Source organism: Phoenix dactylifera, chromosome 8, assembly GCF_009389715.1.
Source record: "Phoenix dactylifera cultivar Barhee BC4 chromosome 8, palm_55x_up_171113_PBpolish2nd_filt_p, whole genome shotgun sequence".
NCBI lineage: Eukaryota > Viridiplantae > Streptophyta > Magnoliopsida > Arecales > Arecaceae > Phoenix > Phoenix dactylifera.
In genome coordinates, this window is record NC_052399.1 from 18,852,326 (window position 1) to 18,864,743 (window position 12,418).

Here is a 12,418-nt window from a genome sequence, read left to right on the forward strand (position 1 = left end):
CGGCTTCCCCCGGGCGCGACTGGAGTCCAAATTTTATCTCGAGAACGGAAATTCTCAGGGGTGTTCCTCTTTTTTCGTTCTGAAGGAGAAGGAATATCCCCTCGCGATTTCTGTCTCCGTTCTCTTCCTCCCATCGCCCTTGTCTCTTCCCCTCTCTTATTTGATTCCGATCTCCTTCCGCCGTTTGGAGAGATACTGCTCCGCTTTTTCGATCTTTTCTTCGGTATCTGATCCCAAGGCGAGCCTTTTTTTTCTGCGGCGGTGCCAGATTCCGGCAAGTACCGCAAGATTTCGTTCTGTTTTGCGGCGGAGCCATCCGGAAAGATTGCTTCTTGAAGAGGTTTGGGCGGGGTGTTGGGGTTTTTGTTCGCGTTTTGGATTTTCGACCCGGATTTTGGAGTTAGGGTTTTTAGGCTTGGCGCAACATGCCGCGGAGTTCCCGCCATAGATCGCACAGGGAGCACAAGTACCGCGAGCGGTCAGACTCTGAGGAGGATAGGAACTCGAGGGACCCCAAGGAGAGGGTCGAAGAGCGGGACAATGGTTCTAGGGTTTCGAGGGATCTGGAATCTAAGAAGCGAACTTCCTCTTCTGTGCCGCAGCCATCGCAGGGGAAGGATCAGACTGGTGCTGGTGGGGGGTATGTGTCTGTGGAGCATGGGAGGAAGCGGAAAGATAGGGAAGAGGATTCGGCAGCGAGTGATCGGTTGAATGGCGCTAGAGAGGATGATCGCGTGGCTGATCTGGGCCATATAGATGAGAACTTTGGGCTTGCGGAGTCGAAGAAGGCCCCAAAGTCGAAGCTTTCTGCTGTTGCTTCGAGGGAAAGGGCAAGCAGAAGGCCTGAAGGTTCCGCTGAAAGGTATGAGGATGGTAGCAGTAAGGTCGAGTTGACGAAGCGACGGTCGGAGAAGGATTTGAGTCGTGATTCGAGTCATAGAGAAAGCATCAGCCAATGCAAGGATGCAAAGGAGAAGGGGAGGGAGCGTGGATCAGAGAAGGATTTAAGCCGTGATTTGAGCCATAGAGAAAGCAGCAACCAGTACAAGGATGCAAAGGAGAAGGAGAGGGATCGTGGATTGGAGAGGGATAAGAAGGTCCATGGATCCAGGCATGAGAGGCCCAATGATGCTGGGAGTCGGAACCAAGCGGCCAAAACAGGCTTCTCTGAAGAGGAGAGAGCACTGAAGAAGGATAGGGAACTTACTGGTAAGATGACCTGTTACTTTGGCCATTTCTTTTCCAGATTTCCTCATGATTACTTTCTCCAACAATATATGCTTGTTAGGTTGTTATACGACAACTATACGGCAAGTTCTGTAATATCGTTCGGTACTTTCGGAACTGACATTGATGCGTGTTTTGTGCATCACATAGGTTTTGAATTTAGTTAGGTAGTACTACTATTAATGCACGTCCAAATGCATGTCTAGATGCATGTGGTTATCGCTCTAGCTTTTAGGTACAGGATAAAAAAATTTATCGTGGACTAGGCATTAATATGCCTTCCTCAAAATATTGATGAAATTGTTTATGACTTATGAGGCATATCTTGCTACGACCAACAAATCATGATTATTTTGGATTTGGGAGGATGAGGGACTCTTATCATGTGTAGAGTCAAAGAGAGTCCCCCCTCGGACTCCTGCTTCTTGGAGTTCAACGACGTTTATACCTTTTTCTGTAGAAGTTTAGTATGATTTAAGTGAACCCTAAGTAAGGTTATTATAGAAATTGAAAAGTTTGGAAACTTGCTGCTTTTGTATACTCTTAAGACTACAATTAGAATGGTAACCAGCACAGTTATCAAAATTTACAAGTTTATGAAAAAAACATACTAATACAAATGCGGTGAGTGGCACGTAGGCACCTGACTGCTCATTCCCAATGTCGATTATCTGGGATTTCATAAGTTTGATGCTGCCATATCGTTCTTCTACTGTAATTATTTGTATAATCATGTGACTGAAAAAGTATATGCAGGAAAAGTGTATGCAGCAAATGCCTTGATTCTGATGCATAATAGAAAACAAGCTCGTGATTCTCATTGGGCTGTCATGCATTACTTGTTAGCTATATCTGTGAGGATGGTGCAAGGCTGCCCTTAGTGCTAGTTAGGTCTTTTCACATTCTTGTGGCTATTATGTGTGGACTAGATGCAAGCTGTCCATCTTTTTTGTCTGTTAACTTGTTCTTATGTTTCATCAAAAAATAAAGAAACTTCTTGTTATTTTTCGCTCGCTTGAATATTCAATTCTTGTAGGTCTCATGGAGTTCGCTTTAACACCATATAATAGACAGTATCCATCATTACATATTGCTCTCATAGGATTAAGTTAGATTGAATTTTTGAGTGGGGTTATTTATAGTCACTCCCCCAAAAACTAGGGGATTGTGTGATTGGACTTGTTACCAAAGACTTGATTCTGTTCTATAGAGTGTCGATTCCATGCCATAGAGGGTCGGCCGATGCCATTTTTTCAATTTCTGTCTTTAAGTGGTTAATCAATAATCATAGATGAGTTCTTCTAGGGTATCAAGAAAAGTGCCAAATGGATCTTATATGGAACTTCACATAGCCAAGCATTAGATTTCAGGTCAAACCCTAATAAGAGGGAATACAAAGGGTAAAATGTAGGGATGACTGCTTTCTCCCTTTCTTAAACTCCTATTGTTTGCAATAATTGTGGAAATCTTAATGGCACTCTAGAATGGCAAATTCAGTAGTTTCTCTTCTATATGATATCTTTTTAAGGCTTGACATGAACGCTCTATTTCTTCTTACTTCTGCATTGAAGGCCTTGGCTTTTTTCTTGGGAACAGGCAAAAGGTATGGGTACAATGCTTTCCATGGACTGAACTTTATCGATCTTCTCTCTCTCTCTCTCTCTCTCTCATTTTTCCATGTTTCAGAACGACATCGCCTACTTTTTTTTAATGCATGCTGTTTTAGAACGTCAAATGATGTGGCCAAACTGACTTTTCTAAATTGAAGTAATCATGTTTTGAGTCTCTTAGCAACATGATATCTTTAATTTAGTCAAAAGATAGAAGGGGTAGGAGGTGTTTTTATGAAGGTTGATGAAATGGGTTATGCAATAAGAATTTAAAGGGTCTTGTTGGTGGAGTAATAAAAAGTGTGCTACTAGGTGGTGATTCACTAACATACTTTGTTCTGATGTCAAGCTGTTTATCTGTTTAATTCACCACATTTGCTACACCATTAGGGGAAGTATTTATATCATTTTTTTTTTATTTCGATTGATACTGATTAGATGTCCACCAATTTTATAAGATGCACATATGATGGGTCAGTCAGAATATGTCCATCTGTCTCATGTGAAACTTGATATTTTGACTTTCTCACCCTCACCCGGGTCAACTGACAAACATTTTTAGGTTATTGACAACAAGAGCGTCATCTAAACCAATAAATAGAGTAGTTTTGCGATAATCAGCTAACCTCCCTAAACCTTTGAAGAAGTTGAAGCCCCAGTATTGCGAGCTCATGGATGATCAGAATCATTGCAGTAACCTTCGAGAGTGATTATTTTCTTTGGCAGAAATGACTAGTTACTTATTTATTAAAATACTTCTGTACCCTTGGTTGCATTATTGTTCCTATACATGTTTTGGTTGTTGCAGGCGAAATGGCAGTCTTAAAGGTTATTGATTATTTATTATCATGATTTTTAGTTTTATTATAATTTTGACATTTCATTTAACAATTTTCTATGATTTTGACATTCTATTTTTTGAGGGCATTGTTGTCTTGTTTACAAACTTGTATCCTACTTATTTGAATTTGAAGTTGAAACATGAAAGATGACAATGACTCCAAATTCTGTTTGATGAATATTGCTATCAGTTTTTTTTTTTTTTTTTTTTTTTTGTTGCTTCTAAACTGCGTTTGTCCCTTCCTTGGACTGCATGCACTAGCTACATTACTAGGAGGGAGGGAGGCAAAGCAGGGGAATAAATCTTCTACTTTTGGAATTTCATGATCTGTTAGAGTCCTCTACTGCTGATAACAGTTCTCTTTTTTTTATTTTCTGTGAAAACTCTTAATTCTTTTTGATATTTTATAGAACTGTCTGAAGCAAAACAATTCTAAGATACATATTTTCTGTAAGCATGATAAAATTTCTCATTATGAACGTATTATTCCAACAGAATAGGGGATTTGACGAGTCTGGTGGACAGGTGATGGAGAAGTCAGTTAATAATATTTAAGGTAGTTAGATTATTACAAATCTTAAGAAGTCAATTTGGTTGCTTAAGGATAAAGCTGAGAGCTCATAAGTCGACCATTCAGGAAAAATAATCTTAGATGAGTCTTCTTTAACGCATTTTTCTGTGAAATGATGATCTCCACATTACTTAATTGTAATTAGATCTTTCATTTTAGAATACTTAGACATATTACACTATCCAAATTAGGTAAGGATCTAGATTATATTGGTCTCCATGGAACATTTAAAAAAAAAACAGTCTTTGTTGCAATTCATAAGTTGTGTTTTTTTTTAAAAAAAATAGTGGATTTGATGTAAATATCTTTCTTTCATTATTGCAGTCTCAGTCAAATTAATGCTACACTCTATTTTGTGTTTTCCATGTTTCAGTGTAAAGAAAAAATTATCTACCTTTCTGTAAATCAGATCCTTAGATCTGCTGTACTGTTCTGGAGGTAAAAAAATAGTGTGTGTCATTTTTAGTTATAATATTGGCTTCGGCAACTGGTTGAGTGTCAAGTGGTGATTCTTGCCAAGATGGAGCAAAATGCTATTGGTTGGTACAGTAGCCTCAGTGAATGCGTTAGCTTTTAGTTCAATTTGGCTAGGCCAGTGGTGATAACAGTGGCACAAATCAAGCCCTCATTGTTGGAATGAGGAAGGATAGGCACAGAACTTTGTTAAAATAACCATAAAGTAGAGCACTCAAGTATATTTTTTGTTATTTTGATGGCAAGGGATTTGTTATATTGATTTAGGTATGTTATCATGCAAGTTATTCTTTCTTTTTTTCTCTAGTTACTTGGTTCTTTTTGGGGTAAAAGATCCCCCTATCAAATAAGCTAGGATTGTCACTTTGACTGCATGGTGTTTTGATATAGACTTTTGCTATAATTTTATAATTGAATATGCATATTCTTGTAGTTTAGATTTCAGAGATAAAATGTGAAACTGATTGACTGATTCCTTTCTTTTCGTTTTAAATGTCTATGGAGATATACAATTGATTTGATAAGAAGAAGGATGGTGGAGGCTCAGATCGGAACAAAAATAGTATATAAAACCAACAATTTATTTTTATTGAAAAGTGTAGCAGAACTTCTAGAAAGAACTCTAGACAGCAGGGATGCCTAGATAACATGTTATCAGATGATGTGAAAAGCATGCCCACTAATAACTTTCATTGTCCCTACAATCAAGGTCAATCTTGTGAACACCTTCTGAGCTATGCTGCATCATTTGTTAATATGAGCTAGTTAAATTCTTGTCTGCATCTTTCTGGTTTTGAGTATTGAAGCCCTGTGTATCATGCATGTGCCATCTAGGGATCATGGTGGTATGTGTACTATGTTGTACCATGTTACACAAAGCTGTCAAAGAGCTTTGTAGCTGGTGTTTTAAGGTTTATTTGTTGAAACAGACCAATATTTAATTGCTTTATATTATTTCATAGGTGTTTTGAAGAAATAATGCGGCCATCAATTACTTCACAGAAATCTAGCATTGAAAGTCATCCTTGGCATCATTGTCAATTGCTGTCCGACATAGTACATACAACATGTAATTGAACTTGGGAGGTGTCTAAAGTTGCATCATCAAGGAAGTGGTGGAGGCCTGGCAATGATGTTGATAGGGTTTTAAATCTATTTTATGCTCGAATATGTGAGGACCCCAGATAACTTGTAGTAACTCGAACATGCACGTTAAAGTGATATTTACACCTGGCCTCTATTATGCTGTTGATTTATATAAATAAAAATATCTTTGTTACTATGGCAGCATACACCACTAATAGTTTCTGTAACATATAAAAATGGTCATTTTTGAGTTTAATATGGTACTCTCCCGTGAAAAAATGCTTATATGTTTTATGTTGTGTTGAATATTGCTAGAGGAAGAGGGTTCCATTCTTCAAAGGATCATATTTACTCTGTATCCTATTAGTTATTGGGTACGGATAGCTAATGAGAAATTAACAGTTTCGAGGGAAAACTCTAAACAATCCATCAACCTAGATAGATTTTGAGTATGCTTCCTCTTAATTTGGCAATGCCTGTTGTCAAGTCTAGAGACCTTGCAGCACATTGACAATAAGCTCAGGGTTTTAAAAGATGAGAACATCATCTGCAAGCCAATTTGACAAGGTTGTGGAGAGGCCATTAACCTTATGGGGTCCATAATAGAGAGATCCTTATGGGGCCCATAAGGGGAGATGGCAAGCTTGTCTGTGCTAGCCTTTCTAATCATAGGAATTCCTTTCAGAGGTTAGCATGTATAATCACAACCTATCAGGCATCTGTTCAGGATTTTTTTGTGCAAACCAACAGCAGGTACAATATGTATTCGTGAAACATTTGTTACAGTGCCCATTTATCTTCTACTTGCTTGAGATCTTGGAAGTATGAACAGTATCAAATGAAGCATTGATTATGATGATCAAGTTACACGCTTGGAACATGTATTTTATTTTGTTGTGATTTGTGAAATGGCTGTCTGGTTAATATATGCATTTATTAAAAGATTAGTTGATATGTGCTTCTGTTGACCTCATTACATTGGGGAAAGTTTATGAGGGGAATTCTATAAAATAAGTTCTCACAGTAATCATCGATCCCCAATCATGTTCTCAAACATCCCACTTTGACGATTTATCCTTCTCTGTTGGAGATAAAATGTTGTGCGACATTTTTCTCTTTGGTTGATAATAAAGCATAATGTACTCCTCTTTTTTTATGCATCTAATTTCTTTTTTATCGGTGCTTGCTATGTTTAATTAGTCTCTTTTGCCTAGACAGTTAAGCACTGTGTTTTTCTTTTGTACCTGTTAAATTACGGAAGGGAGGAGATGTACTAGAAATTTTCTTGATATGTATAATGTAGTCCATCAACATTATTTATTAAGAATATTTTTGACAATAACGATCAAGCATTATTTTTTAATTATATATTTCATTTGTTTTTGGGTTTATAGAATGGCAAATACGAGATGAATTGCGCAATGCTGAGTTGGAGAAGGAGCTTGAGAAACCTATGAGGGGGGGAGATGGCTCTGCTGATAGAGATAAATGGCAGAGTGATGGCAGGGATAGTGATGATAGGCGATTATCTTCAAGAGACGATTGCCCCAGAAATGAAAGCGATAGAAATGAAAGGCACAGGGATGAAAGGCATAAAGATGGAAAGTATAGAGATAAACATCGGGAGGATCTTGACAGAGATCAAAGGCATCGAGATGACAGACACCGAGAAGAGCTTTCCTCAAGGGATCATACTAGCAACAGATCTGACAGTAAGCGTCACAGGGATGAAAATAGGATTTCAGAGAATCGTTATAAGAGAAGTAAGCCTCAGGATAGTGATCATGGTGGTTCTTATTTTGAGGATCACAGCACCAAATATAAGGATTCGAGGGAAAGGAGGAGGTCATTTGATGAAAATGACGCTTATGGTGACTCGAGGCCTCAAAGTGCAAAAGAGTCACACGGCGACGTTGACAGAGCTAGGCCAGACAAGATTGATTCCAATCGCAGCAATAAACGACCAAAGAGTTCTCCCAGCTCTGTTGGTCATGCCATTAAGGATCAAAGCAGGTATGAGCAGGTTTATCTATTATATGCTGTTTACTCCCATTATACTTGGTAGTGCCTGGAACCTTCGGTCTTCATATCCAGTACCTTCATGATCGGTGCCTGCTTTAATTCATTCTCTTTGCATATAATTCAGTGAGATTATCGTGGGAACAAATAGTTGACCTGAAAGGGTGCACATATTGCATTTAAAATTAATTTAGATGGATACAATTTGGACATGGACCTGATATAGCTTTGTGTCCATTTGAGGTTGTTATGACATTGCATGTAGAAAGCCCCAGTCCCTCCCACAGTCCCTCCCTCCCCCCCTTCTCTCTCTCTCTCTCTCTCTCTCTCTCTCTCTCTCTCTCTCTCTCTCTCTGTCTCTCCAACTGATTATTTGACTATCTGGAGTGTGTGGGGTTTGAAAGGATGTGCCTGTGTGATGGAGATACCCTATTGAGCGGTACTCCTGTATCTCTAGCTCCTGATGTGTCTTCCCTTGTTGAAGTTCTCTTTCCATGGATCTCTTTAGTTTTGTTGATAGCCTGCTTGTCAATCTGGTGTTCTTCTGCGCCTGATAACTTATATATGTGGTGCAGGAAATAACTTATGTGATCATTGGTTATGTACTAAAGTTTAAGGAATTGTTTTAGTTAGAAATATTCTTTACTTGAATTAATTAGACAGTTGACAGTGGGAAGTGTATAATGTGCTTTCATCTTTATATCTTCAGGCATAGCTTGAGGCAAGCAGAGCCTGCACGCCAAGAATTGCCATCTGGAGAGAGAGATCACTATAGTGTAGCTACCATGGGAGATCTTGCAGGCGTTTCAGGAGGTCATGATAGAACTTCTGATTCACGGTCTTTAGAGAAGACCAAAACAAAGGATCACGTTGCTTCAGGTGAATATCTGATTGAAACAGCTGCATCTTCCAAATTTGGCAAGACCCAAAGATCAGATGGTCGATCCGCATCAGTTCAGTTAATGGAAAAATCTCATTCAATCGATCGACAATTTTTATATAGAGGCAGCACAAGGCGTAGTCATGATATTGAAGATGTGGCCAAAAAAAGCAGCTCTTACAGGGATCAAAGAGATTATCCCATTGCAGATGTCAGAGAGCGAAAGTTACTATTGAAGAACCCTAGTATGGATGATTATTCTAAGGCAGAGAACTGTGAACATGTTCCTCTTGGTCCATCTTCTTTCAACCGAAATGATCGTTTCCTTGGAAGTTTACCGGGTCATCTTCCACCTCCGCAGCCTGTCAGGCATGGAATTGACAGTCCAGTTTTGGGTTCATACGAAGATGATAACATATCTCAAATTGGGGATCGCAAATCCAGTAGCCGTTACAGAAAAAACAGTGATCTCAATACTGGTAGAGGACAGGGAAGTGATTGGAAGAGTATCCCAACATGGCCATCTCCAGTTGCTAACAGTTTCCCGCCTTTCCAGCATGGACCGATGCCTCCTGGATTTCCTTCTTCTATGCAGCATTTTCCTGCTCCATCTCTATTTGGTATGAGACCATATATGGACGTGACCCATGCTCATGTCCGCCCATTTGGGTGGCATAATATAATGGAGAGTCCATATCCTCCTCAGTTGCAAGGGTGGGATGGAAGAAATGGTGTACTCGGTGATGATTCCCATGCCTATGGGAGACCAGAATGGGATCATCAGAATAGGCATCTAATGGACAGCAGAGGATGGGAGACGAGTGCTGCTACATGGAAGGTACAACATGGAAACTTGAATATAGAGATTTCTCAGCCTCAGGAGTCAGATTATTCAACTCATTCACTGCCAGATGAAGGTTGGGCTGGGCAGTCTGGCAACAAGTCAAGCAGTGAACAGGCCCGTTCTGAAAGCTCTGAAATCAAGCGATCTATTGATGCACCTTCTGCTAAGAATGCTGCTGAAGCACCTCCAGAAACTATAGATGAAAAGACCCCTGCTCCTTCTAAAACAGCAGGAGATGATCGGTCCCGTTATTGCTGTAATTACCTTTCTAAGCTTGATATCTCTGTTGACCTTGCCTCCCCAGAGTTGTATAAACAATGCTTAACGCTATTGGGAACTAGGGACCCTGGTGTATGTAATATTTCAAAGCATGGATGCCATCAGGTACTTACAACATTTATTGTATTAAACAAAAAATTTTGTTGTGTACCTTCATGTATAATGTACATGTGGGTGTTGATTATCAAATTTCTTCTGTTACAGAACGTTAACGATGTGAATAAAGTGGTAGGGAAGAGTCCAAATAACCTCTTAACTTCTCTGTTTCCTACAAATACAGAGGCTTATTTTCAGGTATATTCGTGCTCTGTGGTGCTCTGCTAATTTAACTTTTCTTTATGTATTTTTAGGCTTTATTCTTCTTGCAAACTTCTAGTTTGCATGCAGATAAACTGAGATGCAAAAACCTTTCAGATTCATTCGATGGTGCTTAATTTAGATTCTTAAATTCTAACTGCCAAACATGGAGGGTTCAGTTACCTGTGTGAATGCACTTTGTGTGACACACCGACCATGTGTACAGAGACATTTTTGTTTTGCAAATGAGAGGTTGATTTAATCATTTAGGCTCATTGCTTTTTGGTAGTTTAGGGCTCTCCTCGTCTTGTCTTCGAGAATACCCACATTCCGCTATCATGTGCATAGATGGCTGTGTCCTGAACTTATTTCTGTATGTGTTTTTGCATATTGTAGACATATTTCCTGCCAATCTGAGTCTCACGACTCAAGTTTTCCACGTTAAGGTGGCTGTTTGTTTGCCCAGTGCCTAATTCTATGAAAATACATATGAGGACCTTAAATTTAAGGTGGTTTTATTAATAACCCTGTTGGGATGCATATCATATTTCCCACTTTGGATAAAGTGAACATAATAAAACTTAGTCCGACCTTCTTTTTCTTTTTGAACTCAACGTTCACCATCATTTGTATACTTGTGACGAGTCATAGTGTAGTACTGAGATGGGAAAAGAAGTTAATACATCTCTCCCGTGAAAGCATATTAATGACAGTTGCAAACAATTGCCAATTAATTTGTTAATGGCATGTGTGCTTGCTCCATGGTTTGAACTGCGCAGAGAGCCATGTCACTGTATAAGAAGCAGCGCGATGTAGCAAAAGCGATGTTCCCTGTTGTAACTGCAAAAGGAGAAAAAGATTCTCTGGAAGTGTCTGATGCAGATAAAGCGAAGGTGATTGATGAGCAGCCTCCTGAAGAAATGTCATTGGCAAATGCTAATTCCTGTAGGAGCAAAGAAGAAGAGGGGAGCAATGTCATCGCTGAAGCCAAAGATAACGTTTCTGCTGATGCCAAGGAACGGAAGAACACCAATGCCAATGCACCAGGCGATCTTTCTGGTGATGCCAAAGAACAGCATTCTGATGTCATTTCTGATGCAGTTGTTTTTGGTGAGGGTTCACAGGCATGTGAGGCTGTGAGGTCAGAATGTAGGGTAAATTTAAGCCGGATACCTATTTCTCCTGAGAGTACACATTGAAACAATTTTTATTCCATGCTTTTTCTGCAATGCCATCACCAATGAGGATCATGCTCCTCAGCCCATTAATCATGGTTGGATAGATGGCGTCTGAAATTTTTATTTTTCATTCTCCACCCCCCAACAAATACCCATTTCAGTACTTCCCAATTCTCTGTGGAAAATATTCTGCTTCATATGGCTTAAAAAGCGGCTGTCAGCAATATAGATCATAGGAGAAATGGCATGAGAAATCTTTACCTGTATATTAATTTGTATTCCAAGTTGTGTTTGTAGTAATCATCTTGAAAGCCTATCATACATCTGCATAGAGGAGTCTGTTTTCAGTATGTTATTTTGCTAGCCATTTTTTTTCAAAATTTGCATAAATATCATAAGTAGAAGGCCTGCTTTGTACTTTGCTATGTTTGCAGCTGAGAAAGATGAGGGTGATTTCTGGAGAGAGAATAGAAGACAGTTATTGTGACGGTCATTGAAGGGTGCCACAAATTGTGTCTGTATCTTCGTTTTGGTACCAGCTATTTTAAATATTATATTTTTTGTGCACCAGGTGTTTGAAAGCATTAGTTATAATTATGAGACTAAACGTTGTGCAACTACATACGTTCTACTGTCTCTTGTTTTTCTATTTCCAATATCCAGTAGGTATTAGGTTATGAATGTTATGTTAAAAATTAAATAATTTTTCCAGTTAGCCTTTCTTTAAAGAAATTTATCCGCAACTGGTTATAATTTTTTTTTTAAGGCACCTTCAGTGTTGTCAATAACGTGTAGCAAATCAAGAGCGATGGCTGATTTGATTTGAGTTGGTGGATGGAAACATGGATCCAAAACCAAAATGGAATCCATTGGATTGGGTCTTCATCAATTATATTCTATGTAGCGGCATTATGTGCATGGAGATCAGAAGCAGCTGAAGGATCACTACTGAAAATTTAAAAATAAAGGCAAGTAATTATTCCATGTGTACAGGGTCCCAATATAATTCTAAAATCAAATAAACAACTAGCTTAGTGTCGTATATTCATACTTACGTTCTTACTGTGTTTGCTAAATCATTCACCAGCATTCAGATCAAAACTAGAGCATCT

The 12,418-nt window shown here is 38.9% G+C and overlaps 1 protein-coding gene across 1 annotated transcript; it reads left to right on the forward strand.

The window, feature by feature from the left end:
* Positions 1-5: 5 nt before the first annotated feature.
* On the forward strand, positions 6-11,625 carry LOC120111612 (zinc finger CCCH domain-containing protein 13-like). Its single transcript, XM_039129155.1, has 5 exons — positions 6-1,209; positions 7,204-7,822; positions 8,538-9,936; positions 10,036-10,125; positions 10,908-11,625. The coding sequence occupies exons 1-5, from the start codon at positions 426-428 to the stop codon at positions 11,325-11,327; spliced, it is 3,312 nt and encodes a 1,103-aa protein (XP_038985083.1). The 5' UTR covers positions 6-425; the 3' UTR covers positions 11,328-11,625.
* The last annotated feature ends 793 nt before the right edge of the window (positions 11,626-12,418 follow it).